This window comes from Amblyomma mixtum, chromosome 3 (assembly GCF_055824585.1).
Source record: "Amblyomma mixtum isolate Tamu chromosome 3, ASM5582458v1, whole genome shotgun sequence".
Classification (NCBI taxonomy): domain Eukaryota; kingdom Metazoa; phylum Arthropoda; class Arachnida; order Ixodida; family Ixodidae; genus Amblyomma; species Amblyomma mixtum.
The window spans coordinates 333,115,057-333,131,512 of record NC_143014.1 but is presented as its reverse complement, the minus strand read 5'-3'; the positions used below and the strand labels follow the sequence as shown (position 1 = coordinate 333,131,512).

General features: G+C 46.0%; 1 protein-coding gene across 3 annotated transcripts in view; it reads right to left on the bottom strand.

Moving 5' to 3' along the window:
* Nucleotides 1-16,456, bottom strand: part of LOC149355992 (FK506-binding protein 15-like) — a 282,100-nt gene that overhangs the window by 249,652 nt on the left and 15,992 nt on the right. For all 3 annotated transcript variants that reach the window (XR_016291608.1, XR_016291609.1, XM_089584064.1), the window contains exons 4-8: nucleotides 15,982-16,155; nucleotides 13,311-13,376; nucleotides 10,542-10,694; nucleotides 6,356-6,456; nucleotides 57-282 (exon numbers count right to left, since the gene is read on the bottom strand). Coding sequence is in view for 1 of the 3 variants with exons in the window: in XM_089584064.1 (XP_089440190.1) it covers nucleotides 57-282; nucleotides 6,356-6,456; nucleotides 10,542-10,694; nucleotides 13,311-13,376; nucleotides 15,982-16,155 (720 nt within the window). In the remaining 2 variants the exon portion in view is untranslated. The remainder of the gene's footprint in view (nucleotides 1-56; nucleotides 283-6,355; nucleotides 6,457-10,541; nucleotides 10,695-13,310; nucleotides 13,377-15,981; nucleotides 16,156-16,456) is intronic.

Here is a 16,456-nt window from a genome sequence, read left to right as displayed (position 1 = left end):
ACTGCACAGCTGCGTCGAACAGTCTGGCTCACACTTTTCCGCAACAGCTCTGTTACCTCGACTTCCGAGTCACTGCTAGGCTGCGCAGGCACAGCTCCAGGCATGGGCAGCATCTGGGCGCTTATCTTTGCCATGCAGGAGAGCAGTCGTGCCTTGTCGCTCTCGCCACCACCACTCGCCCCTGGAGCCGGAGATGGTGCAGTGGCCGGCTGCTGCGGGGAGGGGGGGGGGCAGTCTGGGGGTGCAGAAGGTGCTCGTGACCGGGCTGGTTCGTCTGCACTGCTGCTTGGAGGAAAGGAAGGAAGCCTGTAAATGAACTGTTCTCCCTTCCAGTCAGCACTGGCACAGGAATAGTCAAACCCCCATCCGGGCCCTGGCTGCATAGCAAAGCCTCCCATGACTTAAGCTTCACCTTTAAAAGTAGAACGTGACGACATTATCGGGTCCTGTTCACATCGCCTCATGCTCGTAAATACTCATGTACTGATCAGTACAGGTCTCTAAGACACTCACGAAGTCAAAGACCATAGCATTCACCAGTTCCACCTTTATTTAGGTAGAACCAACGAGACTTCATGGCCTATGGGTGGCGTGCCTACCTTGCAATAAGAAGGTCCTGGGTTCGATTCCCACCCAAACCCAAGTTAACCCAATTTTCTTTTAATTGTATTAATTCTCTGTTTCCATCGTGATTTTTCTCTCACAGCCAATGACGCTGATGCCAATGACACTGGCTTTCCTGCGACACACGACCCTTAACGCTCTCGCAATAAAACAAAAAAAAGTAAGCGGGCAGGGAGGAAGGCATCAATCGAGTGGTTGTTCATGTCAATTCAGGTGTTGAAGAAGACTGACATATTGAATCAAAATGAACAGAGAAGAGAAGCACTCTTTTAATGGACGCTGCATGAGTGCTATTCTTTTTCTCCACTTCATTCAAAATAAACACCGAACTCTTGACGCCATTGCATGGGTCAGGCTTTAGACTTTTCCCAAAACATGCAATACACGGGCTTTGTATCAAAATTTAATGCTAAGCAATGATCAAAGCCACAGAAGCAGTCTTTTAACTCAGATTTTTCAATGAACAGTGCCCAGTTCCACCACATGGCTGCTTGACACTTACCTCCAATACAAACGGTTAATGGTTTATGTGGTTTAACGTCCCAAAGTGACTCAGGCTTTAAGGAACACCTTAGCGGAGGGCTCAGGATAATTTCAACCACTTGGGGTTCTTTAATGGGCACTGAGAACACACAGTACATGGGTCTCGAGCATTTTGCCTCCACTGAAATGAAACTGCCATGGCCAGGACTGAACCTGCCTCTTTTGGGTCAGCTGCCGAGCATCATAAGCACCGAGCCACCACGGCGCCTCCTTCATTACAAATGTAAATGCAATAACCGGAGGTCTAAACTGTTAACATGTGCGCAGCAACAAAACATTGCAGCTGCACGCATTCAGCCAATTCCTTTGGGTGCTATGACTCCAAAGAGGCACACAGTGCTGAACTGGAATGCGGTGTGGCAGCACCACACTGAAAGCAGCTGAAAGAAGGCAGCAGCAGCACCAAAAGCCAGTTGAAGAAATGAAGACTGATGACCAGAATGAACTGCCATGCAAACAGCCCAGCACTGCGCCCTTAAAGAGACACTCAGGACAAATTGAAGTTCTAACAGTATTCTAAAGACAAAGGTGCTACTTTCACTGAAAAGAGAACTTTTGCAAGCTAGAAAATGTCAAGAAAAGAGAAAGCGTTGCCGCCATCGCCAGCTGCCTCCACAGAAAACTGCGGTGGGTCAAGACAATTTCTAGAGCGCAGATCCCCGAGGCTGGGCTACAGTGGTGCATGAAGACGGCTTTTTGTGAGCAGATCCACTAGGCTAGGTTACACTGCTATTCATTTGCAAATAGTTATCAAGGAGTCCTTCCTGGTCTCCTTAACCCAAATCCAAATTTCTAAGCAATAAATGAGCCTTTTATTGCCGGACAGACAAAACATAGCCACAATAGCATCGATTTTTTACCACGAAAAGCAATTCTGACGGAGTTGCCCTCAGTGCTCTGTCCCTTTAACAACGGGGGGGAGAGCTGCATGCAGAAATTGACGTATCATGGGAAACATTTCCCTTGTCTGCTACATAACACAGTGGACACATGCCATGGACTGGGCCACCTGGAGCATGCAGCCATCATCCAACAGTGAATTTAGCATGCCCCTCTACTGCGCCAGTTTTCCAACTGCCACTGGCAGAGACAAACCAAGACTTGCCCGTGCAGTGCTCCTTACACTAACCACCTTTAGGCATGTGCAAATATTTGATAACTTCAAATATTCGGTCGAATGGTAAGGTATTCGATTTCATTGTATGGTCTTCGAAAATTCGAAGTATTTGTCTCGAGCGAATAATGTTTTTCGAACTCTTGCTGCGTGTACTTTCAGTTCAGCATATCTCATCCGGGACGGCACCGTGGTGTGCGAGCGAGCAAAGCCCCGACTCTTCACCGCATGCCTGAGCTCTCGCGGTGCTGGTTTGCTGGTGCTGGTGTGCCGTGGCCAGTGTGGAAATGCAGTGCCCAGATCTCTATCTGCCAGATGTCTGCGGCTACACTACCCGCAGTGCACCCGTGCCACAACCAGAGCAAAGCGCGAAGCGCTTCCGCAAGCCGTCAGTAGTGTGCATGCACTGATGGATTGAGACGGGGCAGGCATGCAAACAGCCAGCCGGCGCCTGGCACCTTCTGGTGTCCTCAGGGCAATTTGCACATGCGCTGTGGCTCACCGTGGAAGTAGATAGCGCTATGCTAAATCTGTCCAATCGGAGGATGCACGGCTCCCTTCATTTCCACAGAACGAGTCTGAGCTGGCTGTAGCTGCTGCAGCCGCTCTTCTCTGCATGGAATTTGCTAAACAAGCGCGAAGCCGTGAGCACGAAGAGGAGCTAACACGAGGCACACGGAGATGGGTGCCACTTTCCCACACCTGACGCAGGGTGGCAGTGGGTGCACAGTGCATACGACTCGCAGGTGTGATGGAGTCAAGCCCCTTAAGAAGCAACAGCTGCACAGCAACGCAATTGCAATTAAGAGCAGCAGTTGGAGACCCCAGTTATAGGTCTCACACCCCACAGATACGTCAGCACCACGTGTCGATTGGTTACCACATTTTTCCGAGGCTATTTTTTTCAGAAAGTCGACACGGCTTCAATGAGTGCAGCAAAGCTACAATGTATATACGCTCTTTTCCGTGTAATGGCTTTGTGCATTCGAAAAATACATGGTTTTGAAAATGCCTATTCTGCTGTTCAATCTTTGTTGAGCGCCAGAAGTATCCGAAATATTCGCTTCGAAATTATTCTAAGAAAATTACTGTTCGCCTTGAATTCACTTTAGACCAAAAAAAACACTACCGTATTTACTCGCATAATGATCGCACTCGCGTAATGATCGCACCCTGAACTTGCCGCTGCAATTTGTCGACGATGCCGAGTCTAGCCGACGATGACCGTACTTGCTATCGTCTGACAGATGGCACGTGCAGATGACCATCGTGCTCTGTCAGCATTGCAGCGGCAGCCGCCTGTTGGCAGACCTGCAGTCACATGGGCAGTCTAAATGCGGTTATGCTTAATCGTGGATATCAAACTTATCTGCGGTAATCTCGAATCACGGTTCGCCGTTGTCGCAAGGCTCGCCACCGGTCTGGGTTGCGGTGCAACGAAGTGACGCATTGATCCCGTTAACTTTTTTGTTCTCTTAAATAATAAGCCCTGGGATACAGGAACGTTAAAAATGAATCCGCCTTGAGGATCGCTGGCCTGTACAGAGTTGCTGGCAGGAGTAATAACTGCAATACAAGCTTGTTTTACGTTTGCAGCCGCGTAGCAGCTGCCACCATTGCAGCGCGAGTGACCCGATCTGCTTGCACGCCAGATCCGCTGCTAAGGCGTCACTGAAATCGATCGTATATATTTCTTTTAATACGAAACAATGAGGTTGTGAGTAAGGCAGCATTATAAGTAGAACATTCATTATAGCGCTGGTCAGTTCAAAAGCGCCGGCCAATGGCTTCGATACGAAACAAGTTAGGCCTAGCGACGAGTAGGGAGTACAGAGCGCCGTCGTACGCCGCGCTCGCAGGCGGCATCATTGCGGTAAGCTTGCGGAATCTGGTGCTGCGAGCGGTCCGAATTTGTCGCCTACTTTAACGATGCGGCAGGGACCGAACATTTTTCGGGGTAACTGCGGTAAAATGCGTAACTTGAGCGCCACGGGACGTTGCTGTTACGCTGTTGCTGCACCATCGGACGAGATCGAAGGCTGCATAAAAGCGCCGTCGCGCAGCACTATACACACTGCCTATTTTGATGCGTTGCTCTTGGAACGTGATTTAGTGCGAAGAAAGTACGTTCTTGAAGCGGGCCAGCTCGTGCGCTCTTCGCACTCTTATCGGTTAACGACATAAGCCGAGATCGCCGATCTCGGTTCGCGATAACTGCGTTTGGCGGCGTCGCGGGTAGTGCGCCCGAGTTACCCGAGTCAGAAGGGTAGTCTGACCTGCAACTTGTTTGCGTTTTTGGGGCTAAAATATTTTTTGTTAAAAATTTACCCCGCGTAATGATCGCACCCCTAAATTTGCGTCAATTTTTTTTAAAAAAAAGTGCGATCATTATGCGAGTAAATACGGTATTCTCTCATACCTAATCCACCAAATGACCTTAAGCCTCCCCTAACAGATGGTGTGTGTCAATTCAAATGTACAACTTAAATATCCAGTTCACTCGTTTATTTCAATATTCTCAATGGTGAGGGCTGTGAACAGGCCTTCACAATAAGTATGGTAGAATCAACAGTCACACTCACATGGCACGGGCAAAACATTTCACACAATAATAAAAATTACAGGGTAGAACAGTCACATGCACCCATGCTAAGAGATAAGGAGGAGATGTCTGGCCTGAGAGAGATGCTCAGCGGCATACAGTGTGTACAGCTGGGCTACTCTGTTCCTTTCAGCTTAACAAGACATGGCACCACAACTGACAGACAAGGAGTGAAGACAAGCTAGACAGTGTTTGTGGTGTCTTCAGACCACAGCTCGTCTCCAGCCCTTTCCCGTTAGTGTTGGTACTGGTACCATGTTTTGTGTTCTCAGCCTTGCATTGTTGTGATGCATGCAGCTTTTAAATAGCTTGTGCACAGATAATCTGGCAATGTGAAAAGAGAAAAAAATAACCTATAGTAGGATGCAACGTGAAAAAACAGCAGTTGCTAACAATGGGCCGCAGTCCGCAGCATCTTGTGTTACTCCGCTGGCCAATCCCAAAAGCAATCGAAATCAGCTTTTTAGTGTCCGAGTATACCAAGTATAATCCACGTACCGAAATTCTAGAGCTCACAATCCTTTTCTCGTGATATGCTTTTGGTTCAGGTAACAAGAAATGTTTAACTAGCAGACTACTTTTTGTCGTGGAGGAGTTCTGTGCGCGGAGGCTGAATGAGGGCGGAGCTTGACTGCACACTTAAGTTGTATCTGACAATAAGTAAGTGTTTCAAGCAACAATGCATTGTCAGTCAACTATTGTATGAACGCATGTACGGGCTGCATCCTGTCTCCCCGAAGAGAATATCTGAAGAAGAAAAAAGATCAGTGCATGGGCCGCACTTTGAAAATTGGCCCTCAAATCTGGAAAAAAGGGCAGCCCTTACAAGCGTTTATACGGCACTTTATCACATCACAAAATGTACCAAGGGTAAGCTGAGTTTTAACATTTTTCAACTTTTAATGGCAGGGTCAATAACGCTAATTATTTTGAGGACTTGGCAAACAAAAATGCCCATGAAAGAACAACACTGTGCTCACCTGCAGAGGTAAAGACAGTTTGTCCATTTTTATATTTTAATTTGACATTGCTTCTTACCTAGTGGTTGTTGTAGCTTTTTGTTAGAAAACATTGTTACATGCGTGTATTTTATTGTTTTCAAATACAACTTCAGTTGCTGGTCAGTTCCTGTGTTCAACTACCCTTCCTTCCTTTGTCTTTCACAGGTCATTACACTTTAGGATCTTAATGTAAAGTCAACGAACTGCCTCACAGAACTAGCCTGCTGGCCACTCCAGTGTAAGTTGCACACGGGAGACAACCTCTGCCACAACGTCAGGTTTTCAGTCATCCAGACCACAGAGGATGAAATGGCCGAGCCGGTGTGGGGGGATGAGTTTGTCCCTCACCACAGCACCAACTACGCCATCTGTATGATGCACAGAAAGGGTCACAGGTTGGCACAACTGAACGAAAGGGTTATCATCCCCTTAAGTATATATGATTAAGTACGAAAGATATGCACAGCTAACCCATGTGAAGAGCTCCTTGCTTCTCTTTTGTCAGTGTCCACAGCTGCAACAGAGACAGGAGTGGACGATCGCGGGGTGCTGTCCTTGGCTCCCGACTTGGGCTGCATTTGAATAAAACAGAGAGACAATTACCAGCAGTCTTCGAAGGCATTTCCTAGTCCCTTCAAGAGAACTGCAGAGTATGCCAATATTGATGAAGCAATCCAAAAGAGGGCCACAGCAAATGATCCATGTCACTGATAACAGTGCTATTTCCTCAGCAACAATGCTGCCATGCCATCAGGTTGAGTTGCAGCAATGCTAGAGATGGTCAAACTCCGCTAAATTCTGCATCTCAAGGTTGCACACGGGCTAGGAAGGATGCCGTACAAACACTCAAGGTAAATTTTGAGCACCTGCAGTAGTCCAATATGCTCTAAAATGTTCATATACACATCGGTGTTTGTGTTTTGCCTCCATTCAAATGTGGCTGCCATGGCTAAGTACCATACATGTGGCACTGTGTGCAGTAGCAAAATATCAACCTCTCATCCATTGTGGTGGGCACTAAAAAGAGTCGCCAACTTTCAATGTGTACTATCAATGTACAGTCATGGTCAGAATTACCTGCAACACTCTGGTTTGTGTTTGATAGAAAATGAATACGCTGCGCTGCACAGTACCGGGCATGCTGCTCGGCAGCCATATGCAGAACTTTGCAGTAGCACCCAACTCGCAGTGCTTCGTGTCATCAGCTCGTACCACCTGATGTGTGTGTTGCAAGTCATACTGCGCGCAATAGTACAGTCGCAACCAAAACAACACTGAGCATGCTTTGGCGATCAAACTAATCAAGCGGCGAAAATTAGGAGGCGTCTGGTAGATATGCTAGCAAATGCCACTCATGTGCTCACATATAACCCCAAGAAACCATCATGTTTTCTAGCGTGCAATCTTCATGATAAGATCATAGGTGACACTAATGTGCAGGATTCCCTGGTCAAAACGCACTGTGTGCAATGGGCAGAATTCCAAATGTTCCAAAAGTCCTCCTGTGCAATATCGATGATAGGAATGAGTTGCTGCAATCACACCAGCGAGCATTCACTGTGGCCTCTCACACCTCTGATTCTGTGAGCGCCAGTGGTGCGGTACGCACTGCGAGTACTAAGCAGTCATCTGCAGCCATAAATAAATCTAGTCGGCCGTGAAAAGATCTGTGTTAAAGGGACAGTGAGGAGACCTCTATTAATATTTTTTTAAAAGCAAAATCCGATAGTTCGGCATTTCATGGCTTTGTTGCCACTTGGCCGGCAGCGAAAGATGCATTTATTTCTAAGAAATTTGGATTCGAAGTTGAAAAAGTTTTTCCCGCCGGTCTGATTCAAACTTGGAATTCTCCTATGACGACACAGGACTAAGTGACGTGAAACATGACGTACACATGACGTAACGCAGACTCCGTGATTTCTGACAGCCAGCAGTGCGGCCTAGCAGCAGCCGAAAAGAAAGCTACCACCGGCCGCACGTTGAAGGCATCCATCGGCTATTGCGGTCGTCACTACCGTCGCTTCGTTTACGTTTGCATCAGCGTTTTGCCAGCGTTACGATGATCCCGTTCTCGAAGTCGTCAACGAAGTTCTCGCAAATAGACACCTTTAGCATACCGTGTACCTTGTTACAGTTAACAGAATACCGGGAGCCCGCCTATCGCCGGCGAGCAGGCACTGATTGGTCCCGATGCGGCAGGGGCACACGTAGCTGCCGGGTATGTGGCGCCATCTGGCGACGTCAAGAAGATTTGCGCATGCATTGGCTGCGCCTCAGTGATTCGTGGCTTCTCGTGTCCTAGTGTTGGTTCTAGCAACACTGTTTTGTCCTATGACGTCATCACGCTTGTACGTGCGAGTTTGGCCTGTGGCGGCGATATCTGTATTTTGGTTCTTGCTCTTTTCTACGTTACAAAAGCTTTGTTGTCAGTATGAGTGGCGTTTTCGTAATCAGGAGCTGGTATTCTCTCGATACAAGCCAACTTCAATTTCTCCTCAGTGTCCCTTTAATGTATTTCCCATGCTTATGGATTCTGGATGATACGAATATTTTTCACAACCTCGTGAGATTTATAACATCAAGATTCTACTGTATATACAGAACTTGCAAGAAAAGTTCAAATGCCGAAGCATGCTCCATATTAATTTGATCACACCTGCGCATCATTATGAGAAGGCTTTGGCTGGTGTTCATTCTGTGGGTGCTTTACTGTTTGATCACACATAGTGTAACAAAAACCCATCTGGTCCATTTTTTATTCCAGTATAATCCTGATACAAAGCCAGCATCTGGCTCTGTAGTACATGATGCAAAAATAGCGCAAAAGGAACATGAGGGACAGAAAGGAAACAACGCAGCGCTTGTCTGCGCTGTTTCCTTTCCATCCCCCATGTTCCTTTTGCGCTATTACTACATCATGAACGTCATACAACTTGCCCAACTTTCGGCTTTGCTACTGTAGTACACCTGGCTCTTGATGTTTCCAACTCAAAGGGGACCAAAAATGCTCATCAGAGTTTGGCGAGTTTGAATTAAGGAAAGTCCTTATTACATTAAACATTGACAAGACTGAGAGGAACAAAGGGTCAGTCCAAATGAGTGAGTATGAACTAACAAGAGTACACTTTGTCAGCAAAAAGCAAAATCAGCCTATCAAGACACTGCAGGAAACAGCAAATCTTTCATTCAGAGGTGGAGCATTCAATGGCAATACGAGTTGTAGGGCATTCACAAAATGAACCAGAGCTCTGACGAGTGCAGTCACAAAAGTAAATAAAATATGAACTTGGAATTTATAACCACTGCCACATTTGATGTGCACCCACAGCCCTGCAGATATTAGGAGAAGGGCAATGCTCGTGGGCAAGCATACTGGTGGAATGATATGCATCTTGCAATAAGCAACACAGTTAAACCTGGATGTAACAAACCTCCATATAGCGAATTCCTCGATATAATGAAGTTTTTCAATTCCCCAACGCCACCCCAATTGAAGTGCGTGTATTTCAGACCTCCATGTAACAAACGCCTAGCGGCACTTGACCTTGCTGTAACGAACTCGCTAGGACGACTATCTGTTAGCTTGCGCTGAGTTACGAAATTTGGCTGAAAAGTAAAGCGAGAGGAGCGTCAACGATCGCAACGAGCGACCGCAGTTGAGACAATGCGTCCGTCGCTGCATCTCCATTGCTTTCGCCTTTGAAACACCATACCGTGTGGCACTACAAGAGTGCATGCTCAAAAGCAGTGAAAAATGACAGGACATAGCAAAACCGAAACGGCACGAGCAGGGTGCGCCCATTGCCACTGCGCGGTGCTTGCGTAATTCCGGCGCAGATAGCTCTTGCGCGTCGGGATTGCAGAGCGCAGATGGCGGAGAGCACCAGCGACGCAAGGCGAAGAGTCCGTTTCCTGGGGCAACAGCGGCGGCCAGAACAAAAGAGGGAACATGCAGGAAGAAGAGTATGGAGCCGCGCCTCTGCGGCCGCAGGCCAGTCTACAGCAGCGACACCACTGCGCACGCTCTCCTCTAGCTCGGCCGCGCTGCCCCTGCCTCTTCCAACCTCTCTCTCGTAGCAGCATTGCGCAAGCCGTGGCGGAGGCGGCGGCAGCTGCTGCGGCAGACGCGCTACCAGACATCGAATAATTGGGTTTCTCGTAAACATTTTCAAGGTGATTTTACCCACATTTATTTCTTTTTGGTTTCCATTCTGCATTGCCCTTTCGGGTATTTTTGCAAAAACTGCATGCAACGAAAAGCTGGATGTAACGAAAAATCGCACTTTATTCAACTTCATCATACCCAGGATTAACTGCATGCATCTTGGTGGGCCTACAACAACTCTGAATTTTTTTAAATGTTGTGCTCTAAAGAGGTCTGCTAAGAAAATTATGTTTGGACAGAGCAAACAGTACTGTCCTAATAAGTTTTCACTGCTACTCCCAACTCAGAGGGGTGCTGGAACATGCACTGCAGCCAATGATTACAAAACTATATGAACACAGATGGATCAAAAGCAGGAGGTATACACAACCAGAAGAGCCAAGTAAGCCATGGAGACATTCAATGGTTTGATTGGTGTGGATTTGAGAATACAACAAGCACAAGCAAAGTGGTGTACTGCATGCGCTGACCACAGAGGCAAAAATGGCCCACCCTGCTGACGGAGATGACTGAGACATCGTACACCAGAACAGGGTTTGGTGGAACTGTGGTCCCCAAGCCTTTTGAGCCATGTCCAAAGGAGGGTGGCAGTACAAGGAGTTTGCGAGAATTCTTCCTGCAGCCAAGAAGGCCCTCCTCCAGTCCCTGCAGCATCAAAAAAGAGATCGAACAGAAAGAATCCTTAGGTAGAAAAATGCTCACATGACTGACACACAATGAGGACAGAGCTTATATCACCAGGAGGATAGCAAGTAAACTGCTCAGACAAATAAGAACCGAACAAAAACAGTGCAACATAAAGCAAGATGGGCATTCGTCAAAGCACATTATAAGTCATGCACTTCCTGCACCCGTGAGCCATACTTTACTGGCATACGAATTCTCGACAGAAACAAGAAAAAGATGCTCCAGGAACTGATGGAAATGTTTTATTATCAAGAAGGCATCTTGTGCTCTAGACAAATTTTAATTTCGCTGTACGTTGTTCAGAGCAATTTTTTTCATACTTAATTTTGCATTATTTTTTTATGCATGAAGGGGTGTTCACTGCACATATAAAAGCAGAAGCTATACACGTACTATCGGGAACAACAGTTTGCGGGACGGGAGTTCCTGGAAAAATGTTTATTGTACTCCACCTCGCTACCCAGTCGCCTGATACTGTATCAGTAAGGCATGTTAACGGGCTAGTTGGATATTCATCTTTAAACTTGGGAAAAAACCCACCTAGGCGCAAATCATTTCACGACACAAAAAGAGAGGAGGAGACAACGGACAGGCGCCAACTAATGGTGCCTGTCCGTTGTCTCCTCGTCTCTTTTTGTGTCGTGAAATCATTTGCGCCTAGGTGGGTTTTTTCCCAAGTTTAAAGATGATACTGTATGAAGGTATTAAAAGGCCTTCAGGTGACTGGGTAGCGAGGTGGAGCTACAATAAACATTTTTCCAAGAACTCGTGCCCCGCAAACTTTTGTCCCCGATAGTACATCAAGTCTGGTACAATAAAATTACTTGTGAAATCTAACGTTCGCCGAAAACTCGTCTGGTCGGGTAGAAGACTCATGAATTTAATTAGAAGTAAGAATAGCCTGGGAAGAAGCTTCAGTCATCGCAAGAGAAAAGAATTGGCTGTCACGTCGATATCTGGAATCCCTAACAATCCAAACAGAAAAAAACCCTTAACCACAACGCAGGCAATCTCCCACCTACGTACGCAAGATGCTTGGGGCAATTACTGCAGCGTACTTAAGCGATGTGCTTTGGGCTTTCCGCCCAGTGATCAAGGCTTCCGTATGGAAGCCGAAACGTCTTCGTCTTCATATTAAACAACAACTTTTTGGTTGGCGTTACTTCTATTGAATTCATAAAATTAGTTGTGAGTGGAGGATTGTCCTGTCGTCTTCTGTCTCGTTTCGGCCACTTTAAACCAAGAATAGCAGTTCTATGAGGAGCGGTGACTAGCTCCAAAGCTCTGTTCGCTGTGGCTTTCATGCGAAGCCGGCAAGCCTTCATGACACTCTGCAAGCAGCGCGCTACGAGCATGCTGCTAGTGTGCACTGACCACATTCTTGCTTCAAGGCTACAGATAAGCTGATCTACTGGCATATTTTATTACTGAGTTGTGAATACACCAAACTGCTTCAATCTGGGACCGACCGTATGGTAGCAGCAGCCCAGGATTAATAGCATGGCCAAAATTGAGGCCATCATGTGCCAAACACCAGCAAGGCATCAGAAATGGCATAGGCGACAGAAATATGGATTAAAAGCAGCATTAGCTGACAACGCTAAGCAAGGATAAAGGATGAAAAAATGTTATTTTTCCCCAGGGTGCAAAGGCATGTTAAATTATTTGTCCTTAACTATTTTCATAATACCGCATAAACACATGTAAGGGCCGCACCCTGTTTTCCCGAAAAAAATGTTGAAAAAAAAAAGATCCATGTAAGCACCACACCTAAACTTTCCACTACTCACGCGTGAATATAATGCAAGCGCACAGGAGGTTCCAGGTGTCGCCCATGAATGGCGTCAGAGGCTGCTGGTCATCACCATCTTTTTCATTAACTTTTTCCTCCCCTGCAAGCTCCCGCTATGCATACCGGCATCAGTATCACCAGCTACAGCTTTTTGTGACTGTCAAAGGCACGGGAGTTGCGGTAGCGTGGTAGTTCACTGCAGTTGTGACTTTCGTGTGCTGCCGCCAAGCGCTGCAATTTTAGCACGATTGGAAAACACCTTAACAGCTACACGGCCGGCAGTTTGCTCTTGAACATGGCAAGCATGCGGTGGGCAGGAAATCTGACGTGGATGAGAAGTGCTTCCGACGAGGGTGCAACCAAAAAGATGCACTGAGGAACACAACCTGCAAAAAGCGCACTTTCCGCGGCAAGCTGCTCTGCTATGTGATGGAAGTGCAGAACAACGGCTATGCTTTGACAACGGACATGCTGCAAGACTTCTTGTGGGATGAGCATGCACCAGAGCACAGCACCAGCTCAGAGTCCAAAGACTCCGCAAGTGATGAATGTACGTAGAATAAATGCCACTCATTCCCCGATTGGTGAGCTTTTTCTTATTTTTTTTTTTCGCACAGCGTGCACATCGGTTGCATCCCAAAAATTGGCCCTTGAAACTAAAAAAAAAGTACGGCCCTTATGCGCATTAATACGGTACTGTGTGAGACGGGCTGAGAAATCAAATTCATTCAAAGGTTACACAGAAAGCAGCAGTTGAAAAAAAAAAGAATCATGATAAATACCTTCACATGTTTTCCTCTTCCAATCTTAATTTTTTGAGGCTCATCACTGTCAGTTGTGTCAAAGACCTGAAAGCAATAACAAATCATTCATAACTTCATGTTATTAGCCTGAAAACACCCCACACAAAAAAAAAATGTTCCACGCCATTTGTCCCGAGAATCGACACTGAGTGCACTAGCAGTAATCAGATGTGAAGAAGTCAGATCTCCACATTTAAATATTAAAGTACAATCAGTTGTGAAAGCTACCTGGCTGAAACCCCAGCGATCAGAGCAAGCACAGAGCAAGCACACGACTACATGGCATTGCAGTGATCACAGCCACTTCCTGGCTTTATGACTGAAGCTGCACAATAACTTGGCTGCCATTCATATGTTCATGAAAAAAAGTTACCACGGAATGCCTTTTGACAGTTCAACTTTTTCTCCTCTTTTGCTATGTTTGTTTATAATAACAAACCTCATGCCCACAACAAATGTTTACATCGGGGATGCTCCAGATGAACATAAAACATTAAAGGTAAAACCTCAGTCCCCTCTACTCAGCCCTTAAATTGCAAGCATGAATGTTTCTGAAGGTCTCATCATCTAATAATGTTCACTTTTCAAAAGAGTCCTAGAACGCATTTCAAGAGTAAAAACCGCCTGCAAAAGCAGAGAGTGAAATCACTACTATTCACCCTCCTATCACTTTTGCATGTGATATGCAAGGCTAGCAAATTAGATTAATCTGAGACAGCCAAGTACTTGTCTCCTTGAGGGTCAGTCTCACTAGTGCCAGAAGCAATTTCTGGTGAAAAGTGGCACTTCTTAAGGATTAGTTGGCGAGGCATCACCACCAGAAAAACAGCACAGAAGTCTGGCATGCATGTGTGCTACAATGCAAGGAATATGACAGTAACTGATAGATTAGCTTGCTTCAATTGGAGAATGAAATGAATGCAAGAACACACCTCTATGTACAAGAAGACAGTGTGTCCATGGTAGAAGGCATTTCACTCTGAGCTTGACGAAAATCAAGGGTGAAGGTAAGGAAAGAAGCTCAAATACATAACTAGGCTAAAAAATTGACAAGTATGGAAAGATGGGTTACGCACAAGGGACGTTCACAAGAGAGACAAAACAGGACTAACGAGGGAGTGTGCTTGTCCCGTGTTGCCTCTCTCGTGGACGTCCTTACGCTCAGCCCATCTTGGCTTACTCAACACGAACCAACTTGCCCAACAATGCATCCTGCGAAAAACGGACACTTTTAAGGTTTTTTGGGACCATGCTTTTCAGGCAATCTCTCCCAAGTTTTAAAGAAAGGCTCCCTTGAGAATTCTCTCTATGCTTATTACTTCTTACGAAAAAAAAATTCTTGCCCTTGATGTCACATTCTTTGCTGACGTCAGCCATGTCTGAAACAAATATTTCGATACTGACGCGAGGGAAGCAGTACAGGCCTGCATAGACAGGCTATGTGCTTTGCAAAACGATTCGAAAAGTGAACACCGGCACATATTGGCAAAACTCTTTACACTTGAACAGAAAACGAAATTGCAATGAAGACCACTTTTAGACCATCCAAAAGGTTTATGAACTCAAAATCAATTTGTAAGCATCTCATTAGTTCAGTGCAATCAAATAACGACGCCTCCTGCAATTATTTCAGCACTTATTTGGCAAGGAGAGGTGTTTGTCCAACTGATGATCTCAGGGATAAGGGTGAGTGTCTTGGCTATCACAGTGACTAAATTCAGGACACCAAGCATGATCACCTATGCATCTGTGACGTCACAGCACATTACAGAAAGAAGCAAAAAAGGGCAACCATGCATCATGAGAAGCTTGAACTAGGCTTGCTTACAACAAACGAACAAAAGAAAATCGAATCACCCAAAGAACCGTATTAAATGAAATAAAGGAAAGCTACAGGCTAGCATAATAAAGGAGCAAAGCCAGGCTCTCTCCACTCACCACCTTGCTTTGCAGCCTTGCTTGTTTCAATCAACAGCTGCCATGTAAAACTCAAATGCAAGGCTACCCGTAAATTACATTCCAAAAAGCATGCAGACTGAAAACATTAATGAAGGCATTTTTTTTGCCCTTTCCATGCTTTGTTATTTGTACTCTCACTCAAACACCACCAGAAAAAGAATTGCACTATGTACAAACTAAAAAATGTGTCCATAGTCGGATACAACTCAAGAATGCAGCAGCGGATGCCCTTCAAAGGAGGTCCTCCAGTCAATGGCATCGACTGGTTCTCCTGACATCACAGTTGATCCCCTAGTGTGAAAATGCCTCAGTGAAATGGGATTAACCGCAGCGTCATGACAATTGGCCGACGCTATTGGCTGGAGGGCCTCGCTTGAAGGCCCTCCAGCCACAGGGCCTTTACCTGAAGCTTTACTACAGAAACTGTGAGTGCTGTTATCTCTTACAGCTTACAACTCTGGTCATCACTATGCATCGTCGCTCATAGTGAAGGAAAGCGGGTAGTAAGCTGCCGCACATACATGAAAATTACGTTACAAAACATTATCTTTGCAGACATCTGCGCAACTGATATTGTAGAAATGTGGCCTTTAAATTCAGAATCACTTTTGCGCTTAAAGATCACTTAAAAACTTCAATACCTGCCATCTGGCTAGTCTACTACAGTACAAGAAAATGTCATTACACTCGCCTTTCTGAGTCTGTGCTCACTAGTAAAGAGCCAAGCAGTGTATTCAATGAGTGCTGAGCTGCCATGCACAAGGCTGTCGCCATCAGCTTCCGCGGGAACCACCAAGTCCTGGCAGATGCAGTAGCCGAGTTCGGTAAGGCTACCACCAAGACTCAGGGCCTTTGCTACAAGAGCCTGAAATGGGAGTGGAAGAAAAGTTAAGCCCACCAGCAATGCAGGAGAGGATTGGGCCTGCATGTTGTGACCACTTTCAGAAAATGCACTTGGTTCAGCACTACGAGAACTTCCTCCTTGTTGTGTGCATGCCGCACGCTTATTTTAACCAACAACAATCACCGTCACAGCTCCCAACAAGCAAAAAAATCTAAACCCTCAATCAAAGTCTCTTCACAGGAGACAGTACGTCGACCAAAGGCAAAAACTATATACATTCTTCACTAAAATAGAGAGCGGCATAATACACAACTAAACCGGA